This window comes from Melanostigma gelatinosum (genome assembly GCF_949748355.1).
Source record: "Melanostigma gelatinosum genome assembly, chromosome: 17".
Taxonomy (NCBI): Eukaryota; Metazoa; Chordata; class Actinopteri; order Perciformes; family Zoarcidae; genus Melanostigma; species Melanostigma gelatinosum.
The window spans coordinates 7,979,669-8,001,553 of record NC_136650.1 but is presented as its reverse complement, the minus strand read 5'-3'; the positions used below and the strand labels follow the sequence as shown (position 1 = coordinate 8,001,553).

The 21,885-nt window shown below is 44.2% G+C and overlaps 1 protein-coding gene across 1 annotated transcript in view; it reads left to right on the top strand.

Annotated features, from left to right (window-relative positions):
- The window catches only part of angpt1 (angiopoietin 1), a 52,346-nt gene that overhangs the window by 15,446 nt on the left and 15,015 nt on the right, over nt 1-21,885 (top strand). Inside the window, exons 3-8 of the mRNA XM_079288480.1 lie at nt 6,695-6,850; nt 7,511-7,632; nt 8,794-9,026; nt 14,162-14,289; nt 15,742-15,843; nt 19,375-19,541. Coding sequence (XP_079144606.1) covers nt 6,695-6,850; nt 7,511-7,632; nt 8,794-9,026; nt 14,162-14,289; nt 15,742-15,843; nt 19,375-19,541 — 908 coding nt within the window. The remainder of the gene's footprint in view (nt 1-6,694; nt 6,851-7,510; nt 7,633-8,793; nt 9,027-14,161; nt 14,290-15,741; nt 15,844-19,374; nt 19,542-21,885) is intronic.

Below are 21,885 nucleotides of genomic sequence, written 5' to 3'. Positions count from 1 at the left end.
TTTTTCCAAAGAAGACTAAAAACAGAAACGGAACATTGCGTCTCTTTTCAGTTCTCAGGGCTTTTATATTTTTGGATGTTTGACCTCATCCCAATAAACATTGAAATATCCAATTTGACTCAACTAGAGCCACATTTCTGCCGATGTGTGTTTCTAAATCATGATGTAGCACCACATTCTTCACATTTCACTCAGACTGTCTTGAAATCCAGCCTTGTTATTTCATTGTGGGTTTTCTATTGTTCTAACTTAGTAAATTCGCCTCTTTCAAAGCTTATTAGTCATTTGAAAATGCAACACATCAAACTTTACCATCACATTTTCCACTCTGTTTTTACAGCTTGTGGTTCAGCACTGGATAATGATGAACAAGGCCGTGCAGGTTGCACGTATTTGACGAAATGAAAATGGAAAATCGATTCGGCCAAAAAGATTTCTCCTCCGGTTAGACGTTTTGATTTGTTTTTCCACAGAAACAGCCTTGACAATTCTTGACAACTCAACTGTTGGCTAAATATTCTCACGTTCTTTCATTGTCTGCCCTGTTGACAAACCATTGTGACAGAAAACTTTTGAAATGGTCCGCCTCTGATCCTGCCAAACGATTTTTGGGCACCTCCAAGTAAGCACAATGTTTTACCCAGTAATGTATACAGAGAAACGCTTTGGATTGTTTTTCAGGTTGTGTACACAAGGCTCATTATGTCCTTGGAAATGCACAACCGAGAAAACGCAACTGACGTCAACACAACAGCGGCTTGACGGAAAGACAAAAGGACAGAACAGAAGAAGGAAAGATGTAAAAGGAGGGGAGAAAAGAGTCTTAGAATGGCGGGGGGGGTTGGCGGTTGGCGGGGGGGTTGGCGGTAGCTGCGTTGTTTTTCAGATGGCAGTCGGTCTTTCTGGCCGAGTGACATCCAGATCAACAGTATTGGGACAGAGCAACAGAGATGAGGAAGGGGCTGGACCACCCACCTCACTGAAGACCCCCGTCTCTGATATTTGACCATTCGCTAAGCTACCCCTCACTGTTGCTACGGCTGCAGTCTTTCAGTCTGGCACACCACATATGCTACAGTCTATAGTGATGAAGATGGCAGATTTACTCCTCAAAATGTGTTTTTCATTTTGAAACAATGGGACCTTGATTTCAGACAACAGCCTGACAACCATTGATTCTGCCAAATGCAAATAAAACTGATGCTTTTATCAGCTGTATCTAACGAGGCACCAATTTGACTTTTTCAGTCCCGATACCAATACCTTGGCTTCAGATATGGGCTGACAAAGACAACCAATCTGATACCAGTGTTTAGTTAAAAAGCTGAATGCCTCATTGCGTGAAAGTGTTCATTCTTTTATGGGTAAGGCAACATTAGGCTTGACATATACATTGTTTTACTCCATTTGTTAAACCAAATGAGACAAATAAATACGTAAATATGAATTTACTGTATTGCACCAGCAACTTCATAAAAACAAATCCTCAAATTTCGTTCGATTTTCTTTAGCAAGATGCTTCTCAAGGTTTTGTTATATTTTGCAGCAGTGCTGCTGTCACAAGTAGCCAAAGAGATTGAGACAGCTGATTTGTTTGTTGTATCTCCCTCAGCTATGAGGTCAACCATCATGCTGCTGACACATGACGTAGTACGAGCGCGTGTAATCAGACGAAACAGAACTGAATTGAATCGATTGTGATATCCGATCCAGCTATTTGAGTCTGTATTGGCCCGATACCAGTATCGGATCAGTGCATTTCTAGCTGTGGCTACCTCGCTAATAAAGCTAAGCTAATGTTAGCGACATTTTAATGATTCCTGCTGAATCTTCTTAAAAATAGAAAAAGGCCTAAATATGTACTTGATAGCTACATACATGATATTGTGCTAACAGTGTCCTTAACGTGTTGTCTGTGGTTGCAGGAGCATACATTCCCTCAAATCCAATAAAGAGCAGAGCTGCTAATGTTAGCGTAATAGACATATTATAACACAAATATTACATAGTGAATGTTGTCGTCGTGAATGGGGCTTTGTTGAACATAGCCTGTAACCTCACAAACTAATGGTTAGTTAATGTTGTTGTTTTGTTACGACGTCCACATTGACCCTGAAAGCAATGCTTGATTGCTGGAGATGGTAAGCTAGTTAGCTTTATGCTAACTATTGCATCTCACGTTAGACCAGATAAACACATGCTCTTTTGGGTTTTGGGAAGGCTAAAATACGGCCCTTCAAACTTTTGCAAACGGCTTCATTATATTGAGGAATCCTTTTCTGAGCATGTCAGGCCTGGAGTTCCTCGTAAAGATAGCTCAGCTGTGATTGGAGAACTGCAATTGTGGGGGAGATGTTATAAGCGAAAGGTCAGTTGATCAAAGCTCCCATTTCATAGTAAAGTATGAGCTGCAATTTTGTCCACTAAGGCATAAATCACATCTGTTTGTTTGTTATATTTTCATCTGTCTTCCTGCCACTCTCTCTATTTCTCTCTCAACATTCTATAAGATGAAGATAAATATGGCAGCAATTGAGTAAATACCTGGATGTTGACCACCAGGGCGAAGGTGACAGAGGTCAACCGGGAGTTCATCCTGAGTTGTTACTCACCTGATCTTGACAGAGTTTAAGACAGAAAGTCTTAAAACGTTGTCCTGGTGGATTAAAAAAACAAACAGGCCCGTGACTTAGTAAGACAGCTTTCTGAACTGCGTGCAGAGGTTGCCTGTATCTGTATTCTGGAGAGTGACAGGGCAGAGAGTCAGGGTAACACCTCCTAAAGCCCCACCAGGGTGAATTATAGGCCCAGGTCTCAAAGAGGGGGTGTCTTAAATTCACCCTTCATTGTCAGTGGGCCATAAGAAGGCGCGAGTGAATCCCCTGCCGTTCAGTCCAAGGTGGCTTGTTTTACCCCAGGAGGTGCTGATTTCGAGGGTGGGTGGCAGCGGGTGACGCCCCCCCCCCCACCCCCAGCTCTAGTCCATTAAAGTGATTTGAAGTGGATTCAGGCCTGAGCGTAAAGGATGCATCCCAGAGCCCCAGTAACACCGTCACACCCCCCCTCCCCCCACCCGACACCCCAGACAAGAGATAAGCAGAGATGTGACAGAGCTACAGCAGTAAGTGTTTTATACAGTCCAGACCCACAGTTTTCTGACTCTCACAGAGTCTCTCAGCTCCACCGCTGCTGCTGTTTAGAAAGAGATCAAGACCCCCTTTCAGAATGGCTAAATGGGAAATGTCAGAAAAGTGGTAAACATTTGCAGTAATCTGTTAAAATGATAGCAGGGAGTATCATCTTGAGAGATAATCCTGTTCTTGGCTCTCAAGAGATGGCAATTTAGCAGCTGCACCGTGATGATGTGCAGAAGATGTCGGAGATGTTAGCTCTGTGGCTTTTTCTTTTTCTTCCCGTGAAGAACAGTCCCTTTGCTCTTAAAATCAAAAGGCATCCTGCTGCAGGTACACGCTTTACGCTGTCCAGCTTGTCCTTTATGTTGTAGACAGCCCAGAGCAGCTCGTTTAGTCATTAAAAGCCAGTTGTACCTCGTAAACTGTCTAAAGGGACCCGTCTGTACATGCAGTACGCTGCATCGTGAGGGTGCAGTTAAAGGTACTAATGGATCGCCGTGGTTGTGATGGCAGGCAGCGTCGTTGGTAATGTCACAGGCAGTTCACACGAAGCCAGCCTGTGCCAAACACACCACCTTTAAACCTTTATGCCTCCGTGTTAAGTAGCACTCAGGGAAACATAAACGTGTGTTTATGCGACTCTCACTTAGCAAACAGTGATTTTGTGAAACCAGAGGCTAGATTTAGTAGTTTCTAAAAGCAGAGCCTGGTGTTATTGCACCTTCTGGAATGTCCCCTATAAATTACACACACAACAACAAAAAATATTTGATTCAACTGGACTTTCATTTGATTTTTCTTTCTTTCCAAAGTGGGAAATGTTCTCGCACAGAAGGGAATTGACAAAAGTTAGAACTTTAAAAATTGCAAATTTCAAAGGGAGGCTGTAACTTGTGAATGGAGAAATAACACATTCTTCCTTAAACAAATGAAAAGCTTAATTTGGAAGCAACAAAACATTCCTGTCTTTAGTACACTCTGCTTTTGCAGCTACAACCTCATTTGGTCTGGTATGACCCATCGGCTCACGGTGGCTAATCTTGGCAAACTTTCGGTAAATATTTCTGTTCGACTGCCATCAATCAGTGAATTTACTGACTTCTCTCCACTGTTACGGTGCGTATTCTGGATTACACCAGAATTTTCACTTGTGGCCACAGTGGCTTCTTCATCATGCTTAGATGCTTACACCTGACTGTAAAGTTAAAGGTGACCCTTTTTTTTTAACCCTGAGTTGGTGGGCTCCACCGAGAGGCTTACCAATCCATAAACATTTTAAGCCACGTTTTCTGCTCTGACACCTGTTTCTCGTCAAATTCCCATTCGTGAGAAAACTTCACAGTTATCGGACAAAATTCCCACTTGGTTTTGTTATTTCATTGCCTTTTTGACTCTAGCTCTCAATGAAAATGCACCATGAACTGAAATTAGTCTAATTTGATTCCAGTTTCAGGTAAACTATAAATGGTTTAGTTACAATATATACTGGAAAGAAATGTCATTTGCAACCTCATGTCTTCGTAGAAAATAAAGCACTACAACCTTTGCATTCTCATCCTTCACTAAAAAGTATTTCAACATTTGTTATTTTTGGTAGTCAGTGACTGGAAAAGAGCAGCATTTAACTGGAGCCGAGGTTAGAAACCATCGAAATAGCCCCACACCCACAAAGAACCATTTTACGGCTTCCCGAGTGCTGATTTGACATGATTGGGCTTGTTTGCGTAATCTTGTTTCTCCTTGGTACTTTCCATTTATGACCCCCTCCAGATCCAGCCATGAGTAAGCCACATTCCCTACAACACAGACCATGAGGTGATCGCTGGGCTTTAGTTTTCTTTCCGCCGTTTGTCCCTTCGGTACCTTTTCTCTCAAGGTGACTTACACTGTTAACTGCAGTGCAAAGCCGCTGCTGTAAGATGTATGAAGGATGGAGGTTTATTAAACTGTGGCCTTAAAGGATGTAACAAACTACACATCCACAGAGTTCAGAGATTTTACACTTCTATAAGGACGACAAAACATTTCCAAAAACAGTCATATTCTCTGGTTTATTATCAGGCAGAGTAATCCATCATGACTTGAGCTATGGGGATTCCAGGTCCCAATGTTTTCTTTCCAATTCCTCAGGCCAGGCTATTGGAGGTTATGTGGAAAGTGACACTTATATCAGCCGTTTGTAGTTTGCAGTTAGGGGAAGCGGTGTTATGCCTGAAATCCATTTTCCTCCAGCAGTTCAATTTGGCCCACAGTTACAATACAGGACGGGGACCGTTGCTAAGGACACCAACACATGCGATGTTGTGCTGTTTGACTCTGATTTGTCTTGGCTGATGCATTCCAGGAACATGGCTGTTACACACCATCGATGAGCCAAAGAAAACCTGAAAATCTCCCCACTGGCCGATTAGTGAATCACCTCAGACTGTGTGTGGACACTTAAAATCCAATCAAGTCGAGAGTTATTTATAAAACAAACGAATGTCAGTAACCATACTCATACAAATCACTCAAATCACTCACAACTCAACCAGTTCCGCACAACGGGATTGGATGATACCTTTGATGAATCAACCTCATTACGGACAAAAATAGCATCGTTTTGCTTTTGCAGTGTAATATTTGCATTTTGTTTGAAAATACTAATGACAAAAACAGTTTGAAAAATATGTTGACGTGTGAATTAATCGCACGCACAAAAACGCCCCAGGTGTGTAAAGGCCTTTTAATAGGATTACCTGAAAACCTACTTGAGCCTCAGTAAAGGAAAGGAAAGGAAATCAACGATTCCCTCGGAGCCAAATTATATAAATAACCCGAGCACAGTACACAGACGGTCCAGTTAATCCATATGAAGAATCGTATCCAACACAAACCTCCATCTTTGTTTGGTCATTTGTTTGTGTTTGGAGATAAGGATGAAAGAGTTCTTCACAGACACGCCTCAGTGGATATCTGTTGATCTCTGCCTCTTCCATCCAAAGCTAACCACCTACATCTGGCTGTGTACCCATTCTTCACTTGAGAGCCAATCAAATTTGTGGATTTCTTCAGATGTAGGCAACATAAGAAACCCTTTTTCCCCCAGTTTTAAAAATCGAGTCAAATAATTTTGTATCTTGATTGAGGTGCATTATAAGGCATCCTTAAAACGTGCTATTAGTGTGAATGTGTAAGAGAACCAGTGGGGACAAGAACAATGCCTCCAAAACATCGGTGTAGCCAGCTCATTTATTTCTTAAAGTTGAAAACTGCCTGATGTCAGTGAACCAGTGTAAACCACCTTTTTACCATCGTACTGCGCTGTGATCACAGACACAGGGTTGAAAATCAGTTCAGTCTAGTGCCTCATTAACAGGCCAGTGGGAGCGGTTATATCAGCTGTGCATCAGAGATATCTCGACATTGATCTGAAGCTAAAATCGAGCCATTAAGGTTCCGTGATTCTTAAATATTTCAGCATTAACATCAACGGGGCAAACCTACACGTATACTGTGTTCTGTTCTCTTCTGCATGTCTCTGATCTCCAATGCAACCTTTTTTCTTTTTCTGGGTGCAGATTGAGAACTACATCAAAGAGAGCATGAAGACAGAGATGGCTCAGCTGCAGCAGACTGCCGTCCACAACCACACAGCAGCCATGTTGGAAATGGGCACCAACCTCCTTTCTCAGACGGCCGAACAGACGCGCAAGCTAACTAACGTCGAGACGCAGGTAACGCCTTCGAAAAACACACACACACAACATGCAGATGTGTCCCATTCAACTCTCTCTTTACGTCTTTCCCATGCACACACACGCACACACACACCCACACACACACACACACACCGAGAGGATCCATCTTAAGCACCATGAACTCAACTATTCCATGTTCAACTGCCCCAAAAAGGTTACAGAGCAGTGGCCAAAGACAATACCGATGATATATGAAAGCCGACCTCTTCTTTGACTCATTTGGCTCAGGTTCAGTCTTGTGTTTGTGTGGAGGAGTTTGAGGAGGAGGTGACGGAAAGTTTTAAAGTGAGTGGCGGTTGTTTTAGCTGCAGCACTAAAAAGATAACTGTTTGCAAAGTAAAAAAATTAGAAAAGCTAATCATAGCAGAGATGAATATCTCCTAAGTATTACCATGTGTTGGGTGAACACTTGACAAAATGAAAACAAAGTTGATGGTTTATATTTTCACTCCAGTGTCTAGAAAGCCTTAAATACAGACGTTTGCATTTCTTGGTTTCTCGTAAAGGTTTGTTGCACATGTGCATGATATTAGCTTGTAATACTACAACTAATATAGAATATATAGAGGGATAACATCATCTACTGTATATATATGTATATATATATGTGTGTGAGTGTATTTCTTATCTTGGCAGGTTCTGAATCAGACATCCAGGCTTGAGATCCAGCTGCTGGAAAATTCCCTCTCCACTAACAAGTTGGAGAAAGAGTTAATGGTCCAGACCAACGAGATCAGCAAGCTGCATGACAAGAACAGGTAAACAGACAACACTTGGAGCAAACATAACCACACACACACACACACACACACACACACACACACACACACACGCACACGCACTGGACACAATCCAGACTGCAGCAGAGATAGATTGAAGGAAATAGAGATGATGTATCGACAGTCTGTACTGCTGTTCTCTGCGGGATTGCGTGACCAAAATCAAATGCTTGCTACCAGCTCTCATATTCTGTCTTTCCAAAACAATATTCAGTTGTTTATACAACAGCATAATAGGAAGCTAGGCTTTGCATGTTGGACCACTGTGCAGTTGTTGCAAAATCAGGATATGAAAATGTTTTGGTCTCCAAATCTTGTCCTTTTCCAGTGATTGGTGCTGTGGGATGGTCTTAGATGATGTAGTGTTTAAAAGGGTTCGGTCCACGTCTCCCGTTGCAGTCCATAGAGACTCCGTGCAATCACTTTGGAAAAAAGACACACCATTTGAAAGCGCAGTCTCCAGTGGTTCAGACTTTTTTTTGTAGTTATTCTCGAGGCTTACATAGAAAGATTTCTGAGGTCAATTCCCCTAAACCTCAGCAATTATGACATTATTCCATCTTGTACTGTCTGTACTCTTTCCTTTACCAAATCTATAATAGAGGGAAACGTGATCAGTGAATGAATTTGATGTCAGCCTATATCATCTTTCAGAAATGTGATTGTACAGCGGTAATTCACAGGTACGGAAAGGGCTTACTTATTTACCTATGAGGCGTGTGTTTATAATGTGTGGGGAACACATAGCAACCAAACCTACAGACATCCTTATTTGTAGTTATGCACACTTCTTGTATTTGTAATCCCATATCGCTCTCTGGGAAATAACATACCAGTGTCCATGACAAAGTAACAACAGGAAGTAGAAATGTCAAAAGTGGAAGAATTTCACGAATTCAGCTTTAATCTGCTGACCCCAATTTATAATGCTGCTGCAAAAAAAGGAAGAGATACACGTTACATAATCAGTAAGTCACTGGTGTTATCATAATAAAGACTGCAAAACATTATTCAATCCATTTAAATCTGTAAAAACAAACCTGATTCCAGCGGATTTGGATGCCCTAAAGGACCTTAATAATTAGCAACTTTTCCGTCTCCTGTAAAAAAAACTCGTCTTCCTTTTGTCCTTTCCCTCAGCCTGCTGGAGCAGAAGATGTTAGAAATGGAAACGCGACACCACGAGGAGCTGGAGTCGCTGAAGCATGAGAAGGGGAGTCTCCACACCCTGGTGGGGAGGCAGAGCGGGGTTATCGGGGAGCTGGAGGCCCAGCTGAGCCGGGCCTCGGGGAACAGCACGGCCCTGCAGAGACAGCAGCAAGAGATGATGGACACCGTCCACAACCTGCTCAACCTCTGCTCCAAAGATGGAGGTAGTTGAACTGGAGTCAGAGTCTCAAAAGCTGAGATGTTTGGAGCTTTTACAGCAATTGTAAATATGCTCTTAAGGCACATCCTGGTACTTGTATGGTGCTTGTATGGAGGACAAGAAGTCACAAGCCTTTAAAGCCATTTCTCACCAGTGTAATGCAAAACTGCACTGCGGGAATATCGCTTTCAACTGCCTGATCGGCACATATTCATCTCTCAACAGAGCGAGATGGCTCACTTGTTCACTACTTCCATCATCGATTTCAGACGCAGCAATCTTTTTTTCCTGAGCTAATGTAGCTAACGAGTGAGCCATCTCGCTTTTTTACTCATCTTTGTTGAGAGTTGTGCATGCGCAGCACCGTTCAGGCAGGATATATACAGTAGATCAGGTAGAGAGTGACACGTGTTGTCGTTGGTCCTGCGGAGCGTAAATGAGCTGATGAATGATGTAACATGATAGTGAATCAATGCATTTTATTCTGTATCGAAGGCATTTCCAATACTGGTATCGTAACAACTCTAATGACATCACTTGGAACAAAGGATTTCATTGGTCAAACAAATATTTCCACAATGATTAGTTCTGTGCTATAATAGAATAATATAGCTTCCTTACATGCATTTCTGGGAACGGCCACTGAGGGGTTCAGTGAGCCCCCCTGAACCAATGCAAACTAGCGATGACCCTGACCTAAAAATATGCCTGGCCACCCTTGCCAGACCACAATGTGCAAAGCAAAATCTGCGGATCGGCTGTTCCAGGCTTTAACTACGAGGCAGCACTCGACTTGCTTTGCATTACTTGCTTCCTCTGGTAAAATGTTAGAGCTACAACATCTTCGAGTTTACTATCCTCATGAAATTGTGATGACAACCAGTTCTATAAACTTCACCCCATACCGAGAGACACGGGGATGAACAGGCCATTAAAGCCTGCATCATTGAGAGCAGCATGAAGAAAGCAACACGGTTCTTATTGTAACCCGGTGTGATCCTGTTAAAGAGGCTTGGTGCCTCTCATAAACCAGCGTGGTGCTCTCTTGTTTTTTTGTTGTTGCAAATATCACTTTTCACGCTGAACTTGACAAAGTCTTTGCACACACAGCTTCACGGAAACGTTAAGCACGACTGGTTATGAAGTAATAGGCTTATTTTATTCCTCAGAGTCTCTTGCTTCTGCTGAATAAGAACCCAGGGATTTCCCTTTTGGCCCGACGTTTGACCCGACAGCAACGCAGACCCCTCTGGTTCGGTCAAACGCGGTGAACTCCTTTACTCCTTTGTCAGGCATTTAAACGCCGAACCCACTTGATCCCAACAGTGGCTTTAAATCAGTCACAGGAGATTTGACATGAATATCTATGGGGGGGGGGGGCAGATGTGACTTCATTTCCATTTGCGGATTTCCGGCAGAGACGCCTCGAGACCCCACTGTGTTCCTTGAGGTTTCCCAACAGACAGGAAATGACAAGGATATGAAGGGATGTAAGGGTCACGAGTGGATAACCAGTGCACATGATAACACATGCTTCTTATTTATCACGCCGCTCCCTTTTGTAATTTTAATGTTCCATGCGGAAAAAAAAGGTCACGGGTGGCCTCTGCTCGCTCTCCATCTGTTCAGTCTGGATTTGTGTATGTTGCATTTAATTACCGGAGGTCTTTTGAGACCACTTTTGCCTGACTGGTCGTTATGTATCATCTCCATGTTCAAGTGTGTCCACATGCAACACTTCTGGCTCTCTTCTTTTTACTGGCTTTGTAATCTGCCAAGTTTGATTAAATTCTCTGAATTTTATGCTTTTCTAGCCTTTGTTTTGACACCACTCCTGCCATTTCCAGTGTCAGCGGGGTCAGGAGGAGCGGGGGCACCACAGCCGGGTCCCGCTGTCCGTGATTGGTGGCCGTCTTAATGAGAGGCGATAGAAATGGAACGTGGCCGCCGCCGCCGCTCTGTGGTTGGTCCTTTCCTCTTCCATGAAGGCTGAGGCGGGCGCACGGGGGGGTCAGAGGTCTCCGCTTTCTTCACCCCAGCCTGAATAAGTCAAACTGTAATAGCTCCCGGGGGACGCCCCGTCCAAAGGAGGCGAAGGAGTAGGTAGACCTCACCGGTCATGTGACGCACTGCCCCTTGTTTTTCCGACAAACACAGAAGCAGCAAAGCTCTCTCTTCTTGTTTTTCCACGTTGAGGGGAGGGCTTTTCTCTGTTTGAGAAATGGATTCGTGTTTTCATTTGAGGAAAGGGTTAGCATGTGATGCCACGGAGTGGCGTCTGCTTGCATTAGTCGCTGTTTTGAAAACTGAGCCCGAGCATTTCCTCTAAAAGCATGGACTCAAATCATCTTTGACTTTGCTTTGGGGAAGATTACGCATACTTAGAAAAGGGAGTTTTAACACTAAATCTCCATGAACTTTCTTTTTCTCCCCCCCGGCTGTCCGTGTACGGCTTTTTTTCCTAAAATCAAGGCTTCCAGTGCAAACTGAGGGCCGGGCGGACGTGTTTGATGTGGCCAGATGCGACAGCGCAGCTCTTGTTTAGGTTGTAATCATTACCCAAACCTCATTAGGGTGCAATGAGCCACGTACTGTTGTTAACGGTAATCGACATCAGCTTTGGAACACTCCTTCATACATTTCTGGCTGCTAAATATGATTTTGTTTTACAGTGATGATTTTGTTACCCCGCTTAATGAACGCCATTCATCATTTCTACAGCCGCTTACTCAGTAGGAGTCAAACAAAGTGGAATTATTTTTGGGCTCCACTCAAAATCAGCCTCATAAAAAATAATTAAAAAGAAAACACGTGGGTAATGCCTCAACAAGTCAGTACGGTAAACCACTTCATCAGACATCCCTTTACCAACCAGACCAAACTTTCGACTGCTGCACATGATTATTTATATGCTTCAGCGACCAGCAGAATGAGTCGACACTTATTGTTGCAAAGACCCTGTAAAGCGAGCAGTTATTGCGAGTCACCTCGGTGACCTTCCTAAAACCTTTGTTTTCACAGAGGGAGCTAGACGTTGTCGTTTGCACACGTCTGTTAAAACCCTTAAATGGAAGCAATGTGTTTTAGAGCCATGTAATAAGGCGGTAGATATAATCCCAGTCATCACAGTTGGTAAGTTAGTTGATTGCATTTATCTGGTATTTTAGGTCAAAATGAATTGAGACTGTAAGGCAGACTGATAACACATGAACAGGAGGTCTTTCACATGGAAGAGCTCAACTAAACTCTACTCACTGGTAAACTTACTCAGTGAACTTTGGAAGTTCGTATGTTATTTAGTTATAGGAAGTATGATTTCTATTATTAAACAAACTTGACTCTCATGACTCTTACACACAACAACCATAATCCTCTTCGCATGCTAAACAAGGACTACACATCATTGTTGACAAGTGCACTGTGGGAATGAACTGGTGTTATTTCATAGTGCTTTGCATCCTTCACATATGAATACACCAGAGAAAATCCGTTGGATCTCGGAATGGGATCACTTAAACTCTCAGCGGCATTTAGAGACTGATTATAGTCACATGGGAGCAGTGATGTCTACGGCAGTCCATTTAGCTCCATTACGCGCTCTCCTCAGCACGTTTGGGCTCATTTGGCAAGGGTACTGATTTATGCAAACACCCGAGCCCTGCCGGTCTTTTCACATGAACCCCCTACTGCATACGAGTCCCCGCTGAACCACAAAATATTTTTCTGTAAATAAATATCGGGACATAAATAATATTTGCAGAGCTGGGCACCACGCTGTTTCAAGGGAGCCGCTCCGACACTTGAGCGGCTCGTCCCTCGCGGACAGTCTTCTTCCACCGAGGGAGATCTCAAGAGGCGATTGTGAAGTGATTGTCCACACTGTTGCGGATCGAAGGCCAGAGAGTCAATGTTCTCCCTCCCCTCCCCCCCTGGCCTCTAAAATGTGCCCCGCTGTCTGCCGGCTTGGGGTAAATTACTGGCTGACAGGGCGGCTCTTTGTTGTATTAGAGTCCGGGGCGTGAGGGCCCACTCTGTCAACCTGTCACAGCAGGAGATTCTTGTTGCCGACACTCAATACTTTGTCAAAATGCTCAGATGGAGCACCAAAATAAGCGCCCTGCTTCCACCGGGATGTTCCACGCTCAGGAAGGGGGGGGGGGGGCATCAAAGTGGAGACACTTTTCTCTGACATCTTCTTTTCCCCAACTCTGCCAACAATAGAAACAATGGTGTGACATTTTTTATGATCGCTTCATATGGGAGGAGAAAGGGAGGGAGGGAGAGATAGAGAGAGAAAAAAGGAAAATCTGAAGGAATTCCCATCAATATAACAAGGGCTTGCAAGGTAAATACAAACCACTTGTTATAACAGGAACTTGAAATTTATAGCTTGTAGTATTCTGTCCTTAGCCCCTTGCTTGGTTTCAAAATAGTGCCGCCATAATTGTCTGCAGATGGAAATGGATGCAGCTGGTCCCGTCAAAAGACCGAGGCCTTCCTCTCGGAGCGGGGGATCATCCAGTCGGCGAACTGCTTCTCTCTTGCTCATAACGTAGTCGCCCTCAGATTGTATCTGTTCCGTTACAAGATACTCGCAGTGAGACCTCACCGAGCTTCTGCCTCAGACTCCTTTTATGTTTTCTCCTCTGAGATGTGCGTATCTGAAATAAGATCAATTGACCCGATGTTCGCAATTTGTGACTTCACAAAACATTATCGCACTGTGATTCCCATGCTTGTCCGACACACAAGGTAACATGAAGGGTAACAGATCCCTTCATTTATCACAAAATGTTTTCACACCTGAGCTTTGGCATCCTGTCAGTCTAAAACCGCTCGTCTCGTGTTTCTGACAGACAGCTGGCGTATGTGGCAACAACATGTCTCGTGTCAGAGTGGTATTGATCTTCTCACCTTACGCTCAGTGAGAAAGTCAATAAGCATTTTTCCCCAAAATGTCAAACTGTTCCTTTTGAAGTAACGGCAATAGAGTCTCAGCAGTAAAGATCATGACACTCAAACTCAAAAGCAATACCCAGTTACCCAACAGACGCAAGTAGATTTGCTGGCGCTTGATATTTATTTGCAGAACTTTAGATGGCGTTAACACTGTTTCCATTGTTACTTTACCACCCGCAGTTGTGCCGAATAGCACAAAGGTCGCGGACGAGGAGAAGAAGTTCCGCGACTGCGCCGACCTCCACCAGGCCGGCTTCCATAAGAGCGGAGTCTACACCATCCAGATCAACCCTCAGGAGACCAAAAAGGTGGGAAGCCATAATATCTCACAATAACTACACTGTAATGTGAAAATATCTGCCTCTTCATCACTTCTAGGTCGCTCGTTCACAGTGGGTTTACAGGGAATCCTGAAAGCTGGAAATACACTTGGCAGCTTTGTGAGTGCGGGGGGGGGGGGGAAACTGGACACTGAGCTGATCACGATGGTGACAATCGTGCAAGTGTGTGTGTGGATGTGTGTTCTCAACCTCTACACTGTGCTTACATAAGCTTGATTGATGGGAGTGATGATTTAATAAGGTAAGAGGTCGGCACAAGGTTTTTCTGTGTGTGGATTTCTGTCCCTCAAAGTCAAGATTGGTGCTGCTGGGCTACTCCTCTGCATGGGCTCGTGAGAATGGGATCGATATTCAGGGAAAGCTGTACCGCCACTTGCCCACCTCAAGACCTAGTAAAAGAATTGCGAGTGGACTTGTGTCTGCCACATCAGAGTGGTCAAGAACCACCTGTAGAGAAACGCAATGGGTATTGAGAGAGTTGCAGACTTCTCTGCAAAATCGACTGAAAAGCGTTTAATTCTGAACCAACTTTCAAGCAATTTGGTTTGTTACAAACATGAGAAACTGAACATGATACTATGCCGATACCTATGTGGCAACACACAGCAGCGACCAAACGTTAACGCACATCCGGCCTTGCGCCCGTTTGAAGCATCTAAGCTTCAAACCTCTGGGTGGAAATTCCCGTCCGCAGCTAACTTTCACTGTCCGAGTGGAAGCTAGTTCATGTTAATTCAACACCTGCCGAGTCATCAGCAGCTCCCACACTCCCAGCTTTGTGTTCGTCCCATATTATATTTTTCCAAGTTAGTACATAAGTAGGTCTGCGCATGAACACCATGAATGATGAGCTCGTCTTGGGGAGAACGACTCTGTCAAGGGCACTTCCTTAATTATACCCAGGCCGCGTTCGTGTGTGTTCAGCTGTGTGGGCTGGCTGAGGTGAGAGACCTTCTCCACTCCACCCTGGGGTCTCCTCAAAACAAAGAGCGACGCTGCAGACAGAGCACCAGCCCTGCGTTATCAGCTTACACACAATCGGGTCCAAGGTTAAGGGCCACATTACACCAAGGACCTCCACTTTGATCCTGCAGAAACGAGGCCGCCTGATGAGGAACATCTCCGGGGAGTCGGCATGGGATAAGGAGACGCTGATTAAGTTTGAGGAGGACCCAGATACGTCGCATTCCCGAAGATGATTCATCATGAAAGCTGGGAAAAAGGAGTGCCTGAAACCAAATGGTTGTCCAAGTGACCCTTCATTGTTTGCTAATGCCGCTGAGTCACGTTGAATGTCGAATTCATCGGCTTGTTAGAACAATTTCACACGGAGACCTATGAGTGCTGTCATTGTTCCATGACCTTCATCCATGGGTTTTTCCCACCCCTCCTTTGCTTGCTCTCTTTTCAATTGTGTAGGTGTATTGCAACATGGAAACAGCCGGCGGTGGATGGACGCTCATCCAGCGCAGAGAGGACGGCACTGTGGACTTCCAGAGAACGTGGAAGGAGTACAAGATGGTGAGACGAGACAAAAACACACATACGCACACTCGTCTGGCATGCAGACACTCATCCATATCTATTCAAATCAAGATAACGGTGGTCCTTTTAAACACGGGACAGTAAGTCAACACACAGACAGAAAATGAAGATAAAACACTCAAATTATCCGTTACGAAACTGTACGATGAGCAAAACATCCTGTTTCAAAAACACACCACGGATTATGACAAATGGCGGACGCTTTTTTGGCCTCGATTGAACATGCTGAAAGCTAAGAGGCAGGATCCGCCAATCCAGATGTCATTCCTCCTCAGTACTAGCAACACTGTCTAGGGTGTCTGAGACTTTCTCCGCTCCTTAGCCGAGGCTTCAGTGACATGCTGTTATTCTTCCTCTTCTTCCAACAGGAAATTGTTACCTAAATCTGCAAACAACACATTTGTTTCGTATCCGTAGCGTGTGTATGCTGTGCCAGGTGTGTCATCTGTTTTCCATCAGGGAGAAATCTATGCGTATTTGCGTTAAGGGTGTTCACATTTCAGAGCCGAAGCTGCGTTTTTCGGCGGGGAATTGGATTCATTATTGCTGCCACTTGCATTGCTTGTGTTTGCTGCGGAAGTCACCTGTGTATGCCTTCCACTAGCTGTGAGTTTGTTGTCAAACGGACTGTGTTCATTCCGTCCCCTGTAGTCTGCTTTGTGTTTCCCGTTTTAATTATTTCCCCTGTCTCCGCTGCTCTTGATGTCCAAACCTCCAGTCAATGGGAAAGGATTTCTAAGTTTACAACCAAAGAAAATCCCCAGTTAGATGGAATAAAAGCACTGAACACTCGTGAAAGGTTTGAATGGTGAAAAAAGAAACAAATAAAGACAATAACGATATGTGAAGCCTGAAAATAAAGAACCAACTAGACAAGTGCAGCATGTCTCCCTCTCCCCTTCCAAACAAAGACGTATTGAATCGCACAGGCAAGATGGCAGTAAAAAAAAGCCAAGCTTTTCTCTGGATGTCAGTGTTTGAGCCGCGACAAAGGGCCAAATGTGTCCTGCAACAGACTAGGAACTAGAAATGCACCGGAAATGCCTTTTGTTACTGAAGCGGTTGTTGTTGACGACCTAATAGGAGTGAGGAGTCGGCAGTCAATGACGGCATAAAACAGTCAATAAAACAGTTTTTTCAGACCTGTTTTGAATCACCGCAACCATGAGAGGTCACACACACACGACATGATCTCCGCACAGGCCGGCGGAGGTAATGAGACAGACGTGGAACCCCCCCCCCCCCCCCAAGCTTTGAACAGGTGTCATAGAGAACAGGGTGTGCATTGGGCACACCCGTGGACCCTTGGCCGACATTCACAGTGCTGATCTAATAGCTTATTGTTCTACTGGTGGTCTCCTTGAAAACCCCGGAAGTGATCGACGGTGCTTGATTGTGTTCGTCGTTTTCTCATTCTTCGTCTCCAGAGGCTTGTGCTCACAGATTTAATATTTAATGTACTTTGAGGATTTGTAAATCTTTCGGTAACCGCTGACGTGTTGTTTCTTTGTGGGACCACGGAGAGACTTTTTGGCAACAGGGACGTAGTGCAGTGATGTGAGTGTTTACAATCACATTGCCAGGAGACCACACATCCCAAGGGGACCTCGCAAATTATATTCACGACTCACTCTTCCATCTTATCAGCATGTGAAAATGGTGCTTGTAGAGCGATGCTTTCCAGCCTCTACAAGCACCTCGGGGGGTACTTGTGCAGTTTCCAGGGGGTAAGAGGGAAGCTCATGTAGTTAACCGGTCAATCTACAGTGAGCAGTGAGCTGACCGTCAGCCTGAGTCACTTGTAACGCATTAACATCGCACGTTGCTAGTTGCTGGAAACTGAAGCAGGAATGGTTCACAGCAGAACTTGACATTTGGTCCAACTACATTCGTGCAATGTAGTCCTTCTTTTTGATTTTGGGATCGGAAGCATTCGGCTTTCCGTTTGTCTTCCGTGTAGTAATGACTGTTCATGTTTGAGCCGGCTTCGGCAGGTTAAAAACAGAGATTGATCATCGGAGGACAACGTCTTGTCCCAGATATGTCAGACCAACAGCCCAAAATGTACAAGCTGCTTATATAGTTAGCTTAAAGTATGAATAAACATGACAAATAATATATATGTGTCATAATATGTTTCAAATAATCAATAAACTGTTGAAATAGTGTGAATGCAAACTTGACCAAAGCAACATAAACACTGACTGTTCAGATATATTGTATTGTTTTAAAGGATTGGACTCTCTCAGTAGTTCTAGTTCATCTTTGCATGTACAACATTTCCTGACATTTACAGTGCTCAGTGTTTACAACTACTCTCCTCGCTGAAAAAGTGCTTTCAGCAAGTGTAACCGAAATACAAACTAAGAGCTCAGTCCAACGATGTGACGAAGCATCTCCTCATCTCCTCTGAGCTCAGTGATTTCGATCAGGTTTGCGTCCGAGGGATCGCGAAGAACCGGAACCAGAAAAAGGAAGAACCACGCAGCTCGACGGAGCTCCAAACCTTTTAATGGGGCCAGGGTTTCTTGAAACATATTCCGCACTCACAGCAGGTGGCATTGGACTGAGCTGGAAGACAGTCAGGAGGGAACATCTCATCGGGAGAGAAAGAGTGGGGGAGAGAGAGAAGGGAGAGAAAGCAGTAATGGGCCCCAGTCACTTTCTCTTCCACCCACTCGGCAGGACATGCCTAAGGCTAGAGGAATGCCCCATATTTACTTTCCCTCCTTCCTCATCACCACACACGCTCAGAACAAACACAGACTTCTCCCTGACTTTCCCCCCCCCCCCCTCCCCCTCCCCCCTTCTTTCCCGATCTTTAATGGATCGGTTCAGACTGTCCTGTCAGAGCTGTAATGTCATCCCGCTTCACAATATTTCCCTCTGCAATCCACTGCTCTTGCCGCTGTCAGAAGCACTTTGCCTGTGACCGGGAGCCACTCTGATCAAATGCAAACTTCTTTTTTTTTTTGCAGTCTATATTTTGGGAAAGAAGTCTTAAAGTAATAATGAATTTAGCATGTGTGTGACTCGAGAGGAAGATAGGAATGGAAAAAAGGCGTGTGTCTATTTCAGCTGGTACCAATTTAGACTTTTATAGGTAAGTCTATCCACGTGGAGGACCAAGCCAAAGGCAAGCTTAAAGAAACCTGCATGCAACACATTAATATGCAATGTGAGTAATGTGTGCGGCTTATTCACTGAGATCTGGAGGAACGGAAAAGAAAGCTGGGAAGCTATGAGTAAAAATTTAAAAAATGCAGCACAGAAACATTTTTGCTGGTGGATACATTATTTATTATCAGGAACAGTTTGTTCTGGTTTAATATTCGATTGACAAAGTATAAATCAATGAATCCATTCCACAATCCTCTAGTGATGAGATGTTATCATTCTGAGAAAAGAGATAGCAGTGGATGACATCTAGTCCATGATTTACAAAAAAGGGATTTTCCCACACTATTCCCGCACCGATTGTTGTGTTCCTCTTCCTTCTCATTCCAGGGTTTCGGCAGCTTGCCTGCAGAGCACTGGTTGGGGAACGAGTACGTCTACCAGTTGACCAGCCAGAGGCAGCACACCCTCCGTGTAGAGCTGACCGACTGGGACGGACACCAGGCCTTCTCGCTCTATGACCGCTTCCAGGTCGGTGGTGAGAAACAAAACTACAGGTAAGACGGCTGATATGAAGCTACTGGTCGACATGGACGGGGATAATGTTTTATATTTCTTCAGGCCAAGGGAACACGCTCAGACAGCCAGATGTGTCCCTCCTCATTACAGCTTTTTTTACATCCTTTGGTTTGAACTTTTATCTGCATCACATGATAAAATGATACAGACTTCAGGCTGAAATTGTAATAGATTTGTTGGTTGGTTGGTCGGTCTGTCCACCCCTTTGGTCCAGACTGACATATCTCAACCGCTATTGGTTTAATTTGCCATGACATTTGGTACAAACATTTATGCCGTGAATTATAATAACCTGGGGGATCACTTTTATCTGGCCTTTAATCTAGCACCATTGGAAGGAGGAAAGGAATTACATAAGGACACATTACGTCAAATGGAAGGACTAAATGTTCGAAAGTGTCAACAGTATAAACATGGCTAGCAACTGTGAGCTCTCCAGATGCTTCAATCATGTCTGCAAGTCTGCGGCGAGGCTTTTCTCATCGCAAATTCCTCCCAAACCAAATCTATCGCTTGTCGTCGTCTCCTCGTTTCCTTTGATTGACGCTTTGTCCTTGCGTGTTGCGGGGGCGAAGGTTTCTGTTTTCTTTCGTGGGGGTTAATAATAACAGGCCTCAAAACTATGGCAGCTGCTTGGCCCTCTCAGATGTGGAAAACTACTGCAAATTCCACAGAGTTCCGAGCAATTGCTGGCTTCTCGGGAGAAGGTCTGACATCTCCAATTCTGCAGTTTTCACTGGACGGCCGGTTCTCCCTGATAAGAGGTCCCTGTAGTTGCGAAATGTCTTGCGTCCAGCTCTGAATGACGAAATGAGGAACGAGAGTCTGTGGCTTGAAAGCGTACGGCTTGTTGCCATAATATCCAATTTTCTAAATTGTCATGCGATGACAGGGGTTTCACTTTACGAGGTTCCCGTCTTGAGGAGCTCATACCTGGAGTGGTCTTTGTGGTCTCTCTGAGGACTGGAGAAATGGATTTCAATCAAGCAGATGAGATCAAAGTGTTGTTTTTTAGTTTTGAATTTAACGCAGAGTTGAGTTTCTGTGTGAACGCAATGTGAGGACTGAGTGAGATCATCTCTTATTAGGCAAGGCAAGGCAAGGCAAGGCAAGTTTATTTGTATAGCACATTTCAACAACAAGGTAATTCAAAGTGCTTCACATAAAACCATTAAAAGCATCAAAACATAAGCCAAAAGAAAAGGAGATTTAAAAACAATTAAAGAAACAGTGTAAGAAATAAAATTCAGCAGTAACAAGTAAAGGAGATTTAAAACATACATTGAAACAATAATTGATGTCTCCCTGAGACATTACGCTGCACGCAATCAACCATACACTGCCGCAATTCTGCAATTACTCGCACACAAACCACGTCTGGAAAAGATCTCTGCCGATCTGCGTTTTATAGTGTACGCCTTGCACGAACTCGGTCCCGGAGGAAATGGCGACATATTGTACACTTTCTAAATTTGAATCGATGTCTCCCTGAGACATTGCGCTGCACGCAATCAACCTGGAGGTTTTACTGTACTACGGTATTACTGTACCTTTAGTCTCTACTTCTGGCTCTGGTCTGAATGCACAGGCGCTGACCTCAGGCTTGTGTACCAGGCCTACTGATATGTAGAGTGCAGGCCCGAATCAAACCTCAATACGTACTGAACTGTGTCTCTCCTTGTGTGAATACTCTTTCATGCACACACACATATTTATATCTGCTTTCATATCATCCTTTCTGGGGTTTTCACGCATATTTTTAGCATCCCACGCTTGACCTTTTGTTCTTTTGAATTAAGGAAACAATAATTGTTTTTGTCCCGCTGCGGCAGGTAAAGGGCATCCCTGGCCATTGCAGCCTTGGTTTCCATGCAGGCTCATGCTGTTTAGGAGTCCAATCGACACGCTGATCTCTCGAAATAGATTTGTTCTTGAAAAATAGTTGTGGTATGATAATCACACACTGCTCCTCTGAAACACGGGCCCAAAACAAACCGACGCTGCCATGTTTTCTGCTTTGGCACCTATGCCTTTCAGTTGGTTTGGGATTGTTTTCTGTCCTCCGCGGTGGTTTACTGTAATACAGTCGGCGTCAGTGCGAATCAGACAAACATTTGTAGAGAACATTTGGTGTCGTAAATCTGCCTCTTGCTCTCTGTCTCTCTCACACACACACACACACACACACACACACAGGCTGTAAGGAGGAAAGAACATAAGCAAGACAAACGGACCACTTGCATGGAAACCAGGTATATTGAATGTTGAGAATTGCCAGGAAAGGTGTGTTTAGCTGCCAGCTTCTTGGTTTCTTCTATATAC